This window comes from Ursus arctos, unplaced genomic scaffold (assembly GCF_023065955.2).
Source record: "Ursus arctos isolate Adak ecotype North America unplaced genomic scaffold, UrsArc2.0 scaffold_34, whole genome shotgun sequence".
NCBI classification, from domain to species: domain Eukaryota; kingdom Metazoa; phylum Chordata; class Mammalia; order Carnivora; family Ursidae; genus Ursus; species Ursus arctos.
In genome coordinates this window covers 21728285-21748867 of record NW_026623030.1, presented here as the reverse complement: position 1 = coordinate 21748867, position 20583 = coordinate 21728285, and the positions used below count along the sequence as shown (strand labels likewise).

Sequence of the window (20583 nt, the reverse complement as noted above, 5' to 3'; positions counted from 1 at the left end):
CGGGGCTCCCGGCATGCCCCGCGGAGCGGACAATACAGGCCCCGCCCGCCCGATTGGCCCCGCCCACCGAGGGCGGCTCGGTGCTTACCGGTCTGCAGGATCTCTACCTCGTCTTTCACTCGGTCTTGTCCTCAGACTGACCTTCCCGTCTCCTTCTACCCCTAGACGTTCGGGGGTGCCCTGGGTCTGCAGCCCACCGGGAGAAGAAGCCGCCGCCTCCCCTCCTCTACCTACTCTGGTATGCCCCCCTCGCAGGGGGCAAAACCCCCACCTGAGGCAGAACATGGAGGTTCACTCCCTGCTTTCGTATTTAAACGAGATATATGCAAAAATCTGGCACATTGCACACTTGTTCATAAGCACTTGGTAGCGCCTCACAGTAGGTGCTTCATATTTACTAAAATGTCTAGTACTCAATAAGCACTCAAAACCCGATGAAAATAAAGCACAATGCTTGGTGCCCAACGTCTGGCACTTAATAAGTGCTTCCGAGTGGGGTTGAAACTTGTTATATTTCATCAATATTCGACACTGATTGACATGCACCTTAAAAATATGCACGCCGTCCCATTTTCATTAAAACAAGAAAGGAAAGAACCATGTATGTAGAGAAAAATGTGTAGGAGAACACATTCCAAATTGTTAATGTGAGTTGCCATCGGAGTGGAACTGGTCTGTAATGGTTGAGGTGAAGATTGCTATCTTTGTATTGCTTTTATAATTAAAAAAAAAAAGCACTCGTTGGTATCAAAGGACTTGAAAATGTATGCATGTCCACAAAAAAAAAAAAAAAACACCAAAAAACCCCCCAAACCATGCGCACAGATGTTTATAGCAGCTTTATTCATAATTTCCACAACTTGGAGGTAACCAGGATGCCCTTCCACAGGTGAATGGATAAACTGAGGTCCATCCAAGCAATGGAATATTATTCAGAGCTAAAAAGAAATGACTATCAAGCCATGAAAAGACATGGAGGAAACTTTAAGGCATACTACCAAGTGAAAGAAGCCAATTTGAAAAGGCTACATATGGGGCACCTGGGTGGCACAGTCGATTGAGCGTGGGACTCTTGGTTTCAGCTCAGTCCCTGACCTCAGATCCTGAGATGGAGCCCACATGGGGCTCTGTTGTGGAATTGAGCCCCCCATTGGGCTCTGCACTCAGTGTGGATTCTGCATAAGATGCTCTCTGCCCCTCCCCCCCTAAAATAAATAAATTAATTAAGGGGCACCTGGGTGGCTCAGTCTTCAGCTCAGGTCATGATCCCAGGGTCCTGGGATTGAGTCTCACATCTGGCTCCCTGCTCAGCGGGATGTCTGCTTCTCCCTCTCCCTCTGCCTTCCACTCCCCCAGCTTGCACGCTAGCTCTCCCTTGTTGTCAAATAAATAAAATCTTTAAAATAAATAAATAAATTAATTAATTAATTAATTAATAAAATATTAAAAAGAAAAAGAAAAGGCTACATACCGTGTGATTCCAACCATCGGACATTCTGGAAAAGGCAGAACTATGGAGACAGTAAAAAGATCAGTGGTTGCCAAGGTTTTGGGGTGTGGAGAGAGTGATGAATAGGCAAAGCATGGAGGATTTTTAGGGCAGTGAAAATACTCTGCTTGGTACCATAACGATGAATACATGTCATTATACATTTGTCCAAACGCATAGAATGTGAACCAAGAGTGAACCATAGTGTAAGCTATGGACTTTGGGGATGATGGTGTGTCGGTGTGGGTTCCTCAGTTGCAACAAATGTACCATCTGGTGGAGGAAGTTGAAGATAAGGGAAGCCATGCATATGTGGAGGCAGGGAGTATATGGGAAATCTCTGTACCTTCCTCTCAATTTTGCCATGAACTGAAAACTGCTCTGAAAATAGTTTTCATAAAGAATAAATAAGCAAATGAACCAGAAGAACATTAAGGTGCATTCCCTTTGATTCAGCAATTCGACTCTAAAGAAGTTCTTCAAAGGAAATAATCAGACCCATTGTCAAGGATGTATATACAGGGATGTACAGATCAGTACTGTTTATAAGAGGAAAGATTACAACCAGTCTAAACGTCCAACAATACGGAAATAGTTAACCATAATAATGGTATATCCATAAGATGAAATATGAAGCCATTCAGAATAATGTTTGTGAAGAATATTAATGCAAGTGAATGTTCATCATCTATTGCTAAATGGAAAAAATATAGGCTAAAATAGTAAGGGAATTTGGGAATTTATTTATGTTTATGTACAACTACATTTGAAAATTACATGCATGTATGACTACAGATACAGAATAAAAAGCCTGGAGGATATCATGCCTGATATAACATTTGGGTGAATCTCAGCAATGCATTTACAGCTTACTGGGGGGGATGTGTGGTTCGTGCTTTGGAATGTTTTCCCAGTTTTCTTCCTAGAACATGTATTACTTTTGATAAAAGAAAAAAATTTAAAAAATAAAAGCTATTGGGGTTCCTGGGTGGCTCAGTTGGTTAACTGTCTGCCTTCGCTCAAGTCATGATCCCAGGGTCCTGGGACAGGGAGTCTGCTTCTCCCTCTGCTCCCCGTTCATGCTCTCTGTTGCTCTCTCTATCTCTCCCTCTCAAATAAATAAACAAAATCTTTAAGAAAAATTTTTCAAAATCTATTGAGCACCTAGGAGTCAGAATATATCTATTCATTTATCTACCATATACCCTTCAGAGTATTCATTAACAGCCCCATCATACAAGAACTGAGGCTCAGAATTAAGTGACTGGCCCCTGCCTAGGAATTGGCAGAATCAAGATTTAAACCCATAGCAGGCTCCATCCTGTGCTGCCTCCCTCCTAAGCAAATAACTCATATTCATAGCACTGTTACAATAATCTCATGCCCCTTATCATGATTCTAATTTCATTTTTATGATACTTATTCCACAAGCACTTTTCTAAAGATTTTATTTGTTTATTTGAGAGAGCGTGCACGCAAGCAAGAGCAGAGAGGAGGGGCAGAGGGAGAGGGAGAAGCAGACTCCTAGCTGAGCAGGGAGTCCGATGTGGGACTCCATCCCAAGACCCTGGAATCATGACCTGAGCCCAAGGCAGACACTTCACTGAGCCACCCAGGCACCCTCCACAAACATTTGTTAAGTCCATAGCAGATGTCAAATCCTGGAAGGTATACAGAATGGAGATGTACCTGAATACTTGAATTAATATATGAAAAATTAACTCCCCGCTCTCAGAGACCTGGACAGCTACAATAACATGTGTTGAAAAGAGTCCACAGAAAGATGGCCCTTCTCCTTTTATTCATTCAACAAATATTTCTTGATTCCTGCTGTGTAACAGACATTGGTCTAAGACAGAAAAGTCTTCTCGCAAGGAGGTGACAATCAAGTGGGAGAGACAGACAGGAAGCAACGAACACTAAGTCCAACAGTTCAGAGCAGATCAGTGCCACGAAAACAATAAAACAGGCAAATGTGATGAAACGACCGTTTTACACATCCTCACAATAACCCTCTGAGTGAGGTAATATTATTATCCCCCCTTCCAGTTGGGACACCAAGACTCAACTGGATACTTGCTCAATGTCTCACAACCAGTAAATATTAAAGCTCAGATATGAACCCAGGTCTGTCTCATTCTACAATCCCAGCTTCCTCACTTTGTTCTTGGTTTTGGGGTTGTTTTTTTTTTTTTAAGTAGGCTCCATGTCCAGCATGAAGCCCAACACGGGGCTTACACTCACAACCCTGAGATCAAGACCTGAGCTGAGATCAAGAGTTGGATGCTTTTTTTTTTTAAAAAAAGATTTTATTTATTTATGTGACAGAGAGACAGCCAGCGAGAGAGGGAACACAGCAGGGGAGTGAGAGAGAAAGAAGCAGGCTCCCAGCGGAGGAGCCCGATGTGGGGCTCGATCCCGGAACGCCGGGATCACGCCCTGAGCCGAAGGCAGACGCTTTAACGACTGCGCTACCCAGGCGCCCCAAGAGTTGGATGCTTAACCAACTGAGCCCCCCAGGAGCCCCCCAGCTTCCTTATTTGGGCTGTAAAGAAACCACTCTTCCCTTTTGCTCACAACTTCCAAACCTAATGGCAACCATGACAATTTTTTTAATGCTCAGATTTTAGAATCTAAACAACCTTCTTGTGTAGCTCAGAGAAACATTCTCCTGCTCTTATTGTTTATATTTCAAGATCAAGAGTCAGGATGCCCAGGAACTATTGTCCTTCACCCCAAGTAATGAAAGCAGCACGTATCCAGGGCTGAAAGTCTTTAGACTGCATAATGAATAGTTATTTAATATTTTAGCAACAGTAATTAATTAGTCATAGGACTGCATGGCTGCCACCATACCATGATGAGGCAGCTGATGAATTAATATTTATAGAACCCCCTCTGGAAAAAGACCATTTACCGGAAATTTCTAGAATGGTCAGAGTGGTCAAAAGAACTCTATGGTGGAAGCCTGGGAGCAAAGAATCCAAATTTAGTCAAGACAACACACACACAGACACACACACACACACACACACACGCAAACACATACACCATGCACACAGGAAACATGCATAGGTTCATAGAAAGAAAAGGTTTCTGGTGGATGATTTCTTTTCTTTGGAATTGTCCTTTCCACTCTTCCATTCGGGAGTGGGGTATTAGGATGGGGAGAGAAGAGAAGAGAAGGTATCGTCTGAGCAACCTTAAGTTGGAAGCAAAGAGGAAGCATGAGAATGCAGGAAGAATAGCTTTTGGACCTCAGTTTTCCCTGGGAGGCATCTCCCCGAGAGACAGCAAGCTTGTTGATGGAGACCATCTCCCTGCTGCCCCAGCTGCTGACGTGATGTTCACCGGCCTCAGCTCAAGCTGGGGCCCCTCTGGGATTTTGCAATATCTCTCCCTTCTGCTGGCTTTTCTGTACCAGCTGACTGTCTAAAATGAGTCTCTAATCCTTACTGGGCTCACAAAAATGCGAGTGTGGCATGAAGATAAGTGGTCCTTGAAAAGCCTTAATAGAGCTTGAAATAGCTTTAGACAAAGCATCCATGTTAATTTTTAAGGTTTTTCAAAACACCAAGGAAAAAAACACATGCACACATCTGTTAAACAGACACACACACTGACAGAAACTGTGGGGGAGATTGATTATTTCCATCTCGCTAATCACAGTCTCAAAGAGGAAACATACACCTACCCAATATCTTTTTTTTCCCCAAATGATGTGGTAGATCCTGTTCTTTTTTTTTTCTTTTTTTCTTTTTCTTTCTTTCTTCTTTTTTTTTTTTTATTCAAGGAAGATTATTAGGGCTCATGGGTGGGTCTATGAAGCAGCAGGGAAAGGAAATAGGATGAAAGAGATATTTGAAAAAACGAAGAGGGAGAAATCCTCCTTGGCGCTTCTTTGAATTACCATAACTAAGGGACAAGCCTCCACGCTGATTTTTGAAAAGCCCAAGATGAAGCAGCGTTAAGTGCAGCTCTTAGTGGAAAAAATCAGGCCCCATGGAGCTCTGAAAGTTGCTGTGTCCTCTGGCGCCTCCTGGTGGGTATCAGAAGCCTTGCTGCACTGGAATTTAAAATTCCCGCTTGCCAATTTGCAAAAAAACTCCCCGGCTGCAAAAACTTAGATTAAGAAACGGTCCCCCCCCCTTGGGGCGCCTGGGTAGCGCAGTCGTTAGGCGTCTGCCTTCGGCTCAGGGCGTGATCCCGGTGACATCAGGCTCCTCCGTTGGGAGTCTGCTTCTTCCTCTCCCACTCTTCCTGCTTGTGTTCCCTCTCTCGCTGGCTGTCTCTGTCAAATACATAAATAAATAAATAAATAAATAAATAAATAAATAAATCTAAAAAAAAAAGAAAGAAAGAAAGAAACGGTCCCCCCCACAAAGGAAAAGTGAGCCAAAGACACAATCCTAGAATTTGCACGAAAAGAAAAGCAAGCTCTTTATGTTTTCCGTAATTCAGTATTCCGAGGGCAAGAAGTCCTATCTGTGATGAGGGAAGGGCCCCGCACATAGCAGAAGCACCAGCTCCATATTTGGGCCAAGTGTCTACTTTGTGCAAGGAAAGATTAGGTTCCTGAAGCTTAGGATGGGGAGGTGACTTGGAACAAGTACTTCCACAGAGGATGAGAAGTCCAGGGACCTGGTCTGAGACTTGGGGAAGGTTCCCTGAGGATGGCACGTTAAATGAAGAGAGAATGGTGCGGGAAACTGACGTGAAGAAAAACATGACATGAAATGCAGCGTGTGTGGCTTTTGAATCACGGACCACCTGGGTTTGTGTCCCAGATCATTGCACGTTGCCTCGGCCAGATCATTGCACACATCTGTCCTGCGGTTTTCCCATCTTAAAATAGGATGATAGCAATCCTACCTACCTCATAGGGTTTTTGTGAAGATTAAATGAGTTAATATGGGCAGGGCCATTAACGCCATGCCTGCAATGTAAGAAGCTCTCAACAAGTGTTCGTTATTATTAAATGTGGCACCATTTTTCACCAGTAATTGAAATCAAATTTTGACTTCAACCCAGGGATGGCGCAGCTCTTGGGCAAACACGTCATCTTTGCTGGTAGACCTTGAAGTCAGCATGGTCTTTCTGGAAAAGCACTTTGGCCACACATACCCAAAAGTCATAAAGGGACCATGCCTTTTGATCCATCATTCCACTCCTAGATATTTACCCATGGAAATCTTCCATCAAACAAGGAATTGTCACATTCCTACTTTCTGCCGGACTCTTATAACTGAGTCATAGCTCCGATCCTCTAGAAGCTGAAAAATCTAATGGGGGAGCAGACCTTACATGGCACTGTTAGCAGTCCCACCTGTGCGGGGGGGGGGGGAAGAGAAGCCTACAGAGCAGAAGCACCTGCTTCATACTTGGGGAGAGACTTGGGAGCAAGCAGGAGATCAAGAACAGTGGTTCTCAACTGGGGGTGATTTTGCCTACCACGAATGTTTGGCAATGTCTGCAAATGATTTTTATTATCATGGATGGGGTTGAATCCTACTGACATCCAGTGAACAGAGACCAGACATGCTGCTAAACACCCTACAATGCACAGAACAGTCCTCACTCTCCCATACACATACACACACACACGTGCGCGCGCACACACACACGCACACACATACACACACCCCACAGATCCCCGCCCCAAAGTAAAACCAACCCACAGCCTACCCACAGACCAGGGAGGGGTGAAATATGTGCTTTTTGTTGTCAGTCAGCCACTGACGATACTGAGATCTTTTTTATGGTTAATCCCTAAATCCCTAGTGCCTGGCATGGTGCTTGGAATAAAGTAGCTGCTTTGTAAGGCTTTTCAAGCTCAGGGGATCTGAAGATGCTGTGCAGAAAACCTCACACATCCGTCCACAATGTGGTTTTACATGTGCTGCGTGCTCCCTAAGCTCCTACCCCTCGGCTGCTTCTTCACCTCGTCTCGGACCAGTGTCCGCAGCAATCTAAGAAAGTCACCCTGGCTTCTTTCAATTTCTTTGCCAATTGCATAACTGTTCCTACCTCTTGGCCTTTACACTTCCTGTTCGAGAGCCTAAATGCACTTCCCCACCTGGGTAGCTTGGCAAACTCCCGCTCATCCCTCAGGTCTCGGCTACCTCACAGAGAACGCCCCTGGCCCCCCAAACATCATACGTCTGCCTCTTTTAGTAATCCTTAACTGATATTGAATGATTAGTAATAAAGTTTAGGTGCCTCTCTCCCTTGCTAGACTGTAAGATACAGAATGTCTAGCACAATGCTTGGCACATAGTCGGTGCTTAATACAGAGTCGAAGATTCACGGAATGCATTAACACCAGGTCATCTTTTGTAGGGAAGTCCATAGGTAGGGAGATTAGTTGAACCAAGGCTCTGCTTTAATAATTTGAGAGGTGACAGAGGACGTGGTTAAGAGGACGGGTCCAAGGGCCAGACAATCCAGGTTCAGATCCCATTTGGAGGAGTTACTTAACCTCTCTGTGCCTTAGTCTTCCCATCTGTAAAATGGGAATGATAACGAAAATACAAGAACATGCTTCCTATGGTGGTAGTATTAAGAGAGTTTAAAGTATATATCTTAGGGGCGCCTGGGTGGTGCAGTCGTTAAGCGTCTGCCTTTGGCTCAGGGTGTGATCCCAGCGTTCTGGGATCGAGCCCCACATGGGGCTCCTCTGCTGGGAACTTGCTTCTTCCTCTCCCACTCCCCCTGCTTGTGTTCCCTCTTTCGCTGGCTGTCTCTCTCTCTGTTAAATAAATAAATAAAATCTTAAAAAAAAAAAAAAAGATTAGTTGCCCATAGAGTTGAGGGTCTGTTTCTGGGTTCTCTATGCTGTTCCATTGATCTATGTGTCTGTTTTTGTGCCAGTACCATACTGTCTTGATGATTACAGCTTTGTAATAGAGCTTGAAGTCCAGAATTGTGATGCCACCAGCTTTGGTTTTCTTTTTCTTTTCTTTCTTTCTTTTTTTTTTTTTTTAAGATTTTTTTTTATTATTTATTTATTTGACAGAGATAGAGACAGCCAGCGAGAGAGGGAACACAAGCAGCGGGAGTGGGAGAGGAAGAAGCAGGCTCCCAGCAGAAGAGCCTGATGTGGGCCTCGATCCCATAACGCCAGGATCACGCCCTGAGCCGAAGGCAGATGCTTAACCGCTGTGCCACCCAGGCGCCCCTGGTTTTCTTTTTCAACATGCCTTTGGCTATTCAGGGTCTTTTCTGGTTCCATACAAATTTCAGGATTATTTGTTCCAGCTCTGTAAAAAAAGTTGATGGTATTTTGATAGGGATTGCATTGAATGTGTAGATTGCTCTAGGGAGCATAGACATTTTAACAATATTTCTTCTTCTAATCTATGAGCATGGAACATTTTTCTGTTTCTCTGTGTCTTCCTCAATTTCTTTCATGAATGTTCTATAGTTTTCTGAGTACAGACCCTTTGCCTCTTTGGCTAGGTTTATTCCTAGGTGTCTTACGGTTTTTGGTGCCATTGTAAATGGAATCGACTCCTTAATTTCTTTTTCTTCTGTCTCATTGTTAGTGTATAGAAATGCAACGGATTTCTGTGCATTGATTTTATATCCTGCTGCTTGCTGAATTCCTGTATGAGTTCTAGCAATTTTGGGGTTTCTTTGCCAATTCAGATGCCTTTTCTTTCTTTTCATTGCCTGATTGCTGAGGCTAGGACTTCTAGTACCATGTTGAACAGCAGTGGTGATAGTGGACATCCCTGCCGTGTTCCTGACCTTAGGGGAGAAGCTCTCAGTTTTTCCCCATTGAGGATGATATTCGCTGTGGGCTTTTTGTAGATGGCTTTTGATATTGAGGTATGTTCCCTCTATCCCTACACTGTGAAGAGTTTTAACCAAGAAAGGATGCTGTACTTTGTCCAATGCTTTTCCTGCATCTTTTGAGAGGATCATATGGTTCTCGTCCTTTCTTTTATTAATGTGGTGTGGATCTGTGGATGTTGAACCACCCTTGCTGCCCAGGAATGAATCCCACTTGGCCTTGGTGAATAAGCCTTTTAATGGACTCTTGGATCCTATTGGCTAGGATCTTGGTGAGAATTTTTACATCATGTTCATGAGGGATATTTGTCTGTAATCCTCCTTTTTGGTGGGGTCTTTGCCTGGTTTTGGGATCAAGGTCATGCTGGCCTAATAGAAAGAGTTTGCAAGTTTCCCTTCCACTTCTATTTCTTGAAACAGCTTTGAAAGAATAGATATTAGTTCTTCTTTAAATGTTTGGTAGAATTCCCCTGGGAAGCCATCTGGCCCTGGGCTCTCGTTTTTTGGGAGATTTTTGATTACTGCTTCAATATCCTTGCTGGTTATGAGTCTGTTCAGGTTTTCTACTTCTTCCTGTTTCAGTTTTGATAGTTTGTACATCTCTAGGAATGCCTCCATTTCTTCCAGATTGCCTAATTTGTAGGCAAATATTTACTCATAATATGTTCTTATAATTGTTTGTATTTTGTTGGTGTACGTTGTGATTTCTCCTCTTTCATTCACGATTTTATTTATTTGGGTCCTTTTTCTTTTTGAAAAAAAAATTAATGTTGAAAGACTACAGATCATGGGGGGGGGGGGAAGCTATGAATTCTATGTGCTGTATTCCCCTAGCGCTAGTTTTGCAGTTCTCATTGATCAGTTAACTTGGTCTTGGCGGGATGTTCTTGCGGACCTCCTGGGGGAGGGGCGTGTTGCATTGACTCTTGAGTGTCTTTGCCTTGGGTGGAATTGTGCTGCCCTTGCCAGGGGGCCAGGCTAAATAATCTCTGTTTTGCTCTCTGTAGCCCATGTTCCCTGAAGGCTTTCTGCGCAGCTTTAGAGGATGAGAATGGAAATGGCAGCCTCCCAATCTCTGGGCCTGGAGCGGAAACCTCTGGGCTGCACTCCTCAGTGCGCCCTCAGGGAACAGCAGTCACTCACGTCTCCCTGGTCTCTGTCCTCACTCCCTGCTCACCCGGCCTGTGACCCAGCACTTCTATCTCAGGCACATGACCCCGTTTCGAGTCTCCAAACCCTGCAGACTCCTGCAGTGTGCTTCCACGCTGCTCCTCCCAGGGGAGGGGGGGGTTCTCCCCGGTTCTGCCGCTTTTTGGGCCCCTGCTCAGAAAGCAGTCACCTGACTGCCGAGGTTCATGGTTTATGACAACCCCGAGCTGGGAGCCCACTCCTCAACTCACTGTTTGCAGCCGGCTTCCCTGCTCTGATGCCTGGGAGCTCAGCCATACTCAGGCACCCCCAGTCTTCCTGTGACCCCAGGGATCCTGAGACCACACTGTCCCAGCTAGGGTTCCGCCCCTGCTTAACAGCCTGAGTGACATCCCTCACCAGATCAGACTTCTAAAAGTTCCATCTTTGTGCTCCGCTGCTCTATCTCTTGCTGGTAGCCGACTTACAGAGGCTCTTAACGTACTCTTTTTTTTTTTTTAATTTTTTGAATTTTTTTTATTTTAAGTAATCTCTACACCCAGAGTGAGGCTTGAACTCACAACCCCAAGATCAAGAGTTGCATGCTCTACCGACTGAGCCAGCTAGGCACCCTCAAGCAATTCCACTTCTAATATATACCAAACATAATCAAAAGCAAGGACTTGAATAAATATCTGTGTATCAATGTTCACAGCAGCTTTACTCACGGTTGCCGAAAGGGAGAAAAAACCCAAATGTGCATCCATGTGCATCCATGGGTGAACAAAATGTAATATATCCACTCAATGGAATAGGATTCAGCCATAAAAAGGAGTCAAGTACTGACACATGCTACAACATGAATGAACCCTGAAGACATCATGCAAAGTGAAATAAGCCAGACACAAATACTGTATGTGCGGTACATAAAATAGTCCAATTCTAGAGACCGAGTAGAATAGAATACCAGAGGCTGGGCAGGTGGGGAATGGGGAGTTGGTGGTTAATGGGTACAGGGTTTCAGTTTGGAATGACAAAAAAGTTCTGGAGATGGATGGTGGTAATGGCTGCACAAGGGGAACTGCACACTTAAAAATGTTTAAAATAGTACATTTTGTTATATTTTATCACAATAAAACAGTTATACAGAAAAGAAGTATATGCGTTAACTGCTCAGCACATACTCTGGACCATAACATTTCCTATTATTCTATCAATTATCTGAAAGGTAAAAGCATAAGCAGCAAAGTCAGGCTTCAAATCCAAGTCTTCTCGATTCCCAAAGCTCTAATGTTAACCTCTGCACCGTTTCCAAATGACCTGCACTCGATGGATATCTTTTGAATGAATAATTCCACACCCTTTTCCCAAAGAAATTCCCATTTTATACTTGTATACTTGTATAATGTATGGGGAAATTCAGAACATTGTTGACTTTCCTTACATGTATTTTGTACTTTGATGGTATTTTTGAATTGCGCATGGCAGCTCTGTTCAACACTTGTTAGAGCCTCTCAAGTTGGGATTCAGGCCCTAGACCCTGGTCACGACAGCCTGGGAGGTGCCACAGGCTGAATAATAGCCCCAAATTATGTCTGTGCTCTAAACCGCCCCCCCGCCCCGGCCACGTGTATGTTACTTCATGTGGCAAAAGGGACTTGGCCTGTGTGATTAAGCTACAGCTGTTTTGAGATGGGGAATGTGATATAACACAAAAATATATTTGGTCTTTGTCCCTGGCACAGAGCTCCTAAAACCCATGGAATTTCCCCAGCGACAGGGGTATCTTTTGTTATTGTTCAGAAGCTCCTTTAGATCATAATTGCGTTTATGCTAATGCAGTGACTTAGGATAGGACCCCAGCCTCAAGATGGGGCTGGTCACCAGAAGTCCAACCGATTATAAGGCTGGAACTTTCACCCCTCCCTAAACTTAAGGCAAGGCAGCATAGGGGTGGGGTGGTGGACCTGGGATTGAGGTGGGGAAGAAGCTGGAGATTAAGCTCTGCAAAAAGTCTTGGGGAAAAAAAAACCCCAAAAACAGAAAACTTGAGCAAAAAGGTTTGATGAGCTTCCGGGTTGGTGAACATATGGAGGTGCTGGAAGGGGGCCACGCAAAATCCACGTTTCCCCCACTATCCTTACCCTTGCGCTACAGATCTCTCCCATTTGGCTGTTCTGAGTTGTATCCTTTTTAATAACAAATAAATGCAATGTGTTTCTGAGTTCTGTTCAGTCATCATAACAAATTATTGAACTTGATGATGGTTGCAAGGTAACCAGGTCAGAGAGAAGTGGGGTAACCTGGGGTATCTACTCCCTAATTGGTGTCTGAAGGGCAGAGAGGAAGAATAGGCTTAAGAAATGGGCCAATCAGAGGGCCTTGGAGCCAAAACGATTTTGGAACTGAACCAGAGTGATAAAGAACCACTAGAGAGACCATAGCCAGAAATGACAGGTTTGGATTTGTTTTGAAAATATATCAGAGCACACGCTATATACCTAGTGGTGAGCCTAGAATTAAAAAAAAAAAAAAAAAAGACGACGACCATCATGGGGATGTAACATACAGCATGGGGACTAGTTAATACTGTATCATTGTTTGAAAGTTGCTAGATTTTATAAGTTCTCACAAGATTTTCTAACTACACATGGTGATGGATGTTAACTAGACTTACGGTGGTGATCATTACATCATACCCCTGAATTGTACACCGACAGCTGTCAATTATATCTCGATTACGAAAAACTGAAAATACCACGTGCTGAGAAGGCAGTGGAGTGACTAGAACCGTCACACATTGCGGGTGGGATGCAAAATGGGGAAGGCTGCCAGTTTCTCACAAAGTTAAACATGCATTCACCATATAAGCGAACAATCCTGCATTTTCACCCAACAGAAATGAAAATATACCCAAAAACTTGCATGTGAGTGTTGACAGTGGTCTTACTCATCATCTCCAGTTAAGTGTGAACCCAAATGTCTTTCAGTGGGTGAATTTTAGGATAGTGATAGAAGGATCTAATGGAGCAACAACGGACAAGAACTACTGAGCCATCGATATGAACAAATCCCAGCAACACTATGCTAAATAGCACACTAGGATATTCTGAAAAGCAAAAGCACAGGAACGGGTTTGATCAGGGACTGCCTGGATCGGGAGCGGACGTTATGAGCACGAGGGAACTTTCGTGGCGGTGATGCTTACCCAACTGCACAAGTGTCACAGAACTACACTCAATAGCTCATCAAATGTGAATTATCAATAAAAGCAACTTCAAAAAACCACTAGGGCCATCTTTCACTTACCATCTACCCAAACCCCAAATCTGATGACCCCTTGTTTAAGGGAGACTGTGGAGAAAGACACTGTTGTACAGGAGCACAATCTGGCTCAAACCCCACGAACGGGAGTTTGGCACCATCTACTGAAATTAAAACGCCTAAATCCTTACTCAGCCAAAAATGATCCTTACCTGCTACTCATCTGTGCGCACACTTGAACTTGTTGACTACCTTGTATGTAATTACAAATGACATAAACCCAAATATCCATGTAACGGTACAGTACCCTGTCAATGAAGATGGACTGAAAGGAATGCCCAAAACACATTGTTATCTGTGTGATAGTATGTATAGCACACGAGGTTTGTGGCTTAAAAAAAAAAAAAAGACGGTAAATCATTCTACTCATTTGCTGTGTATGCTTGTAAAGAACGAGATCCGCAAGACTAACGGCAATGATTAGGAGTTGGGCCGATGGGGGAGAGATGCATAGTCAAAGGAAGGAAAGTCTGTGGCCTGAAGAGCAGAGCCGTTTCTCATCCTCCTGGTCCAGTACTGACCCGTCCAGTGATGCCCGGGAAAATGGCACTATTTCATACGGGCGGGTGCTGGGTGACAAGCCAGACACTAAGAAGCTAAAACGCTGATCCAAAGCCAAAGAGGACGTTCCACTGCGGCTGGTACCCCCTCCCAATCCCCACTCCGCTTGGCAGAGGCCAACACCCCACAAGCTGGCTGAGTCAAACCACACCTCCAGGCAGATAGAAATTTTAAAGACGACACAAAGGAAATAGACCAAGTTATTTAATTAGGTTCTTTGTAAGAAATTTAGAACACCAATTTGTGAGGATAAACTCCATTTGTGAGAGAAAACACAGAGCGGAGGTAGCCCTGAAGCTGAGGAACAGCTTTGATTTTGGGCAGAATTTGCGAGTCCACAGCTTTCTGATCGACCTTGCGCTGCTCTGTAATCTCGTATTTCTAGGGCGAGAAAAAGAAAATCATTTAAAAGTAGGGCACAAGTACCAGACTCCAGTTGACTCGGGAATCCTATTTCACAAGTACTCAATCCCAGGGATATTTAGAAAGCAATTCTGAGAATCCTCTCCTTGGAGGGCTGTGTGGTAGTATAACCTTGTTTTTAATACAGTAAAAATTGCAGCTCTCTTCCTTTTGTCTACTTTAATACACATCAAGGATAAACAAGGGTTGCGGCCCCTGGATGGCTCAGTCAGTAAAGCGTCTGACTCTTGATTCTGGCTCAGGTCATGATCTCAGGGTTGTAAGATCAAGCCCCATGTGGGGCTCTGAGCTGGCAAGGAGCCTGCTTAAGATTCTTTCCCTTCCCCTCCCAAAAAAAGGATAAGCAAGTGTGAACTCCCAATAGAACAGTAGGACTTAGGGGCGCCTGGGTCAATTAAGCATCTGCCTTTGGCTCAGGTCATGATCCCAGGTTTCTGAGATGGAGCCCTGCATCAGGCTCCCTGCTTAGTGGAGAGCCTGCTTCTCCCTCTCCCTCTGCTGTTCCCCCTGCTTGTGCTCTTTCACTGTCAAAATCTTAAAAAACATTCTGAGCTGAGCTCTCAATTGCCATTAAGAATCACTGAATGCAGCATCATCTGGAACGATATTTTTCCCCAGATATTCCTCATTATTAACAACTTTCGTCAATTCTTTGTGAAAATTTTGTTTTCACTCCCACCTAGGGAAGCTGGAGCTATCAGAGGCCGAGACAGAAAGAGAGGCTTACCTCTTTCTCAGTGTCGAAGATCTCACCTTCCTGGTGTCTGGGCTTACGCAGCTTCTTCTTCTTGAAGTAAGCATCGGTGAGATGTTTGGGGATTTTCACACTGCTGATATCAATTTTGGTAGAAGTGGCAATGACGAATTTCTGGTGTGTTCTACGCAGAGGAACTCGATTGAGGGACAGAGGTCCTAAGGAAAAAAATATCAACATACCGAAGGAAAGAGAAAGCAAAGATGTAAGAACAGACTTTGGATTTAAAGAAACCTGGTGCATTGAATTTTCTATTCAGCTGAAGAAATCTCAAACTGCCCTTTCTACAGCCAGAATCCAGACTTTTTCAAGATCTCAGTTTGCCCAAGGCTCCCCCTTCCTCTTAAGTCACCCAAGCTGGGAGACAGCATGGTCACTCATACACGTTGGCCAAAACCACAGGTCCCTGCAAAAGTAAACCAAGCACTGCTTTCCAGAGCGAACAGTTTACTTTTTACCTGTTTAGCAACTGTAGTTTGGTTCCAAGTGGCAGACCGATTACAAGTCTTATGCAGGATCATTCCCTGGGGTTAACGGCCAACCATTCTGCACTTTAGGTGGCAGTTACTTGGTGTTATGTTGCCACACAAAATTTAAACACCTGCTTCTTTAGAACTCAGGTGTATGCAGGACAATAAAACGGGACACATAATCTCACAACACTGAAACTTCCATGTAGGTGGAAGCAAAAGTACATTTAAAAATGCCCAAGTTTCAGAGAATATAAAATCCAAGCATTTTCTTACCAGTCACAAGCAGCAAACCACTGCTCAGTTGCTTCAGGAAAACTACCCTCTGTAAATTAAACAGACATGTCAGACATTTCTGTGATTAAAAACAGACTTCTAAATTAATCAAATCGTAGGCTTCTAAATTTGGTAAAGAAAACTTTTATGTATCTGCTCAGCAACTCTGGAATCAAATATACCAAACTACGAACAGGGGCACCCCTTGGATGTGAACAATACTTTTGTGTGCTTGTTTATAAAAGCAACTATTACTTCCAACAACAACAAAATGTACATTCTTTAACTCAGTAATTCTAGCCCTGCAAAACTGTCCTAAGGAAATAACTGAAGTATTCCCAACAGCGGCAAATGGTAGTAACTTACTGCGCATCATGGACTAAACACATTACGCTAGTGACTAGGCTGCTGGTATTGTTACCTCCCCACACCCCGTGAACTATGGTGACCATCGGCAAACAAAAAAACCCTACCCAGAGTGTGAACTATGATCAAGCGTCTCAGGCACCTGAGCTGAAGTGCCTGCTCTGCTCACCTTGCCTCTGTGGCGCCCAGTGAGGATGATCAGAATGGTCCCAGGAGTGATGCTAGCCCGCAGTTTCCTCACGTGCTGGCTGAAAGGTTTCTTGCCGTGGCTCAACAGCTTCCGAGGCACATCTTCAGTAGGGTAATACCTAGGCTGTAAGGAATCCACAGGTCCAACTTATTTAAACAAGCTAGTCAGATTAGTAGAGCTGGTTGTCAACACTTGCTACACACACCCTTTTCACCTATTTTAAATGATTTACACTGTTGCATTTCATTTTCACTTCTCCCAAGGTGACAGTAAATTTGGAAAAGGTCAACGCCGCTTATCCTTTCCTATGCAAAACACAAGAGGAATCCATTTAACTCAAGGAGCTGTGTGTTCAGGGAAAGACAGAAAGCATCAAGCAAGTTACCTTTGTAGACTTAGGATCAAACCAAACTTTGGAAGCAGACGGCAAGCTCTCATACACTGTCCTACCATCACACTGTGGTATAGCAGTGATTCTCAAGCTTTCCTTGGCTCCCTGACCTTAACCTAAACTGTACTTCTCCAAAAACACATGTGACACATGGTTTGGAAGTTATGAAGGAAGCATGTTTGTTTTTCCATTGTGTTCACATCCTCCACATTAACGTGCATCACTCCCATGTCATGCACAAAGGAAAACAAAACCACACAGTTCCAATCAGGACCACCAGATCATATATTGTAAAAACAAGACCCCACACAAAAACTTTTAAGTGTATGACAAATAACTCACAATAACCTCCTGCTTTGACCACAAAACATTAGTACCTAACAGAAAAACCAGCCCACAAAAACTGTGACAGGAATCAAAGTGCCACTTTCCCTCTGGGGCATCACAATTTTCCACTGTGATGACTGTACTACATCTGGGAATGTTTTCATAATGGAAATTACAGAGCAAACGTTGAGAAAGTGTTGGGTCTTGTGCATGGTAGAGGAGCCAAGCAACAGTGCTCTGGTACGTAACCGTTCTACAGGTCTGGCAGCATTCGAGAATTCATGCCCCACTTAATTCACACAACACTGTGAGGCAGACCCTTATTCCTGCTCTACAGGCAAAGAAAGAAAAGCACAGAAAAGCAACTCCACTTAAGATCAAACAACAAATGTTTAAGAGGCCTGGCTGTAAACCCAGAATCCTCTATCGGTAATTCTCTGGCCAACACAAACTTCTAAAACCTGAGAACACCAAAAAACCCTCACGGTATTCAAGCTTCCTGTTTACAGTCTCTTCCAAATCTTACCATTTTGCGAAGTTTAACCACTCGGGTACCACCGTTCTTGTCACCACCAACTGGTTTTGTGACAGTTGCAAGAACCTTCTCCTTCTTTTTCTTTTCAACCTAACGGGACACAAATGCATCAAAGTCAAAGGCAGACAAAAATTTCTAAGGTGAAGCTGTATGTCATGGTCAGTGATCTTCTGCATCCCTTACCCTGGATTTGGCTGCCGAATACTTCCTCTTGTACATGGCCTTTCTGGAGTACATAGCCGATCGGGAATATCTGCCAATTCCTCTAACTAGGACAGGGTTTCGGCTGCAGTGGGGCTTCCCCTTCTTTGGCGTTTTAGCCTTGGGGTTACCCTTCTTAGCCTTGCCACCTGCATCAACCTTCTTGGCTTCGGGTTTCTTCTCCTTAGTATCCGGCTTCTCAGCTTTTTCGCCCGCCATCTACCAGTACACACATTAAAAAAGAAACGCATTTCACCAATTACCCCATGACAAAGCAATATCTAAACACTACATTAACAGGTTTCGGAGACGAACCCTCACCCCCTCCTCCCCTGGAACATCTAGGTCTTCCTCCAAAACCACACGCATCTGCAACAACCCTCATAGTGGTTAATTTTTAATTTGAAGAGATCTTACACCTGTTCGCTAAATATTTAGTGGTCAAAAGTCCCTATTCCATTCGTTCACTATTCCTGTTTTGTGAATTAGGAATCTAACAAATCGCCACGGCTACGAAGCAGCGAGGCTGGACCTTGAAACCGTCTGCTTGCTATGCTTTCGCGCTTTTTTAGACTGCCGTCTCAGTCAAGAAATTCGACTTTGGAGACGAGAACACACCAACATGCAACCCAAACTCAGGCCAGGCTGAAAAGCGCAAAGCCAACAGGCGACTTCCGGTCGCGGATATGAGAAGGAAAAGTAGCATTTGGCCTCACAAAGCTCAACGTGGCTTAGACAAACTCAGCGGCGTCTTTTGGAACCCGAACCCGGGATTCCGGAACGCGTGCCGTCATCCCGGTCCCTGCTGCCCCACTACGGATCCCCAGAAGGGCCCTGTATCCCCAGCCCAGGAGGGTGGCAAGCAGCCGGGAGCTCCGGAGCCTCTTCGGCACCCCACCTCACCCTCTTCGTGCCCCTGCGCAAACCCAGGCGAGATAAATGAAGCGTCTGGGAGGCCTCTTAGATGACCCCGAGCATGTCCGACCCCTGCACGTGTCCACTTGATACCCTCCTGATTCGGATGGCGAAAGATTGGGGATCCCGAAATCGAGTCTTCCAAAGACGCCCCGCCATTCTTACCTTGCAAGATGGGAAAGAGAACTAAGGTCCCGGCTTCCGGTCTATAAGGAATCACGGGAAGTGTTGATATAATTTCCTTCCGGATCTGGGGCATTATGGGAAATGTAGTTTTCCCTCTTTTGACAGCCCTGTATGGAGAGCTATTTCTTCTTAGAAGAGGAAAAAGCAAAGAACATTTTCAAAATGTTTCACTTTATAGACCAATAACATTCTCAAAATACTTTTGGAAGCAGACATAAATCACAACTTTTTATTTTACTTACTAAGGACATTAGTAAGCAACGTCCATTTTCAATATAAGAAGGGAGAGATAGATGAAAGACCAAATCTCCAAATAAAGTGAAATCTTTCCTATGAAAGGCTAGTTGTAAACTTTCCATGGACGTTTTCTCTGCAGTTAACTTAATGCCTATATACCCTATTCAGACTACAGCCTATGCTCAATAACAGAGAGTCAGAAAAGACAGAATTTAAAATAAATAAAATAGGGGCCCCTGGCTGGCTCAGTTGGTAGAGCATGTAACTCTTGATCTTGGGGTTGATGAGGTCGAGCCCCACATTGGGTGTAGAGATTATTTAAAATAAAATATTTAAAATAAGTTTAAAAATAAAATGAATAAAATATATTCCTGCTCTCAAAGAACACACATTCAAAGAAAAAACAAACAGAAAAAAGGAATGGTTATAAGCTATTTCTTCTGGGAGATTTTGGAAAATTTTGCAAAAGAGTTGGGTTTTGTGTTGGATTTGGAAGAATAAAAACAAATTTGGCAGGTGAAAGTGGTAATTGGAAGAATAAATGCAAAAGGCATGGAAGCATGTAAGAACATGGTTGTTCATCCTTTCTACAAACATTTCTGACTACTTTGTACTTCATTTCTTTTGGAATTTTTGTTTTACTTTATTTTATTTATCAAACTATAGTTGACACACAGTGTTACATTAATTTCAGATGTTGTACTTCATTCTTCATTTTTTAAAAATATTTAATTTATTTATTTGAGAGAGAGCACAAGCGAGGGGGAGGAGCAGAGGGAGAGGGAGAAGCAGACTCCCTACTGAGCAGGAAGCCCCCTGTGGGTTCAATCCCATGACCCTGAGATCATGACCTGAGCTGAAACCAAGAGTCAGGTGCTTAACCAACTGAGCCACCCAGGCACCCCCAGTTTCTTCATTTCTAAAATGAGGATAACAATGTTACCTGCCAGGGCGCCTGTGTGGCTCATTTGGTTAAGCATCTGCCTTCGACTCAGGTCATGATCTCAGGGTCCTGG

General features: G+C 43.9%; 1 protein-coding gene across 2 annotated transcripts; it reads right to left on the bottom strand.

The window, feature by feature from the left end:
• Positions 1-14483: 14483 nt before the first annotated feature.
• RPL6 (ribosomal protein L6) lies at positions 14484-19342 on the bottom strand. Of its 2 annotated transcripts, none has more exons than XM_026514906.4 (7): positions 19310-19342; positions 18212-18448; positions 18020-18118; positions 16755-16898; positions 16220-16268; positions 15447-15631; positions 14484-14677 (listed from the first exon to the last, which is right to left on the bottom strand). In XM_026514906.4, the coding sequence occupies exons 2-7, from the start codon at positions 18446-18448 to the stop codon at positions 14525-14527; spliced, it is 867 nt and encodes a 288-aa protein (XP_026370691.1). In that variant the 5' UTR covers positions 19310-19342; the 3' UTR covers positions 14484-14524. The 2 variants fall into 2 exon arrangements, with proteins under 2 accessions (XP_026370691.1, XP_048077583.1); XM_048221626.2 differs by lacking the exon at positions 19310-19342 and adding an exon at positions 19133-19300.
• Positions 19343-20583: the final 1241 nt, after the last annotated feature.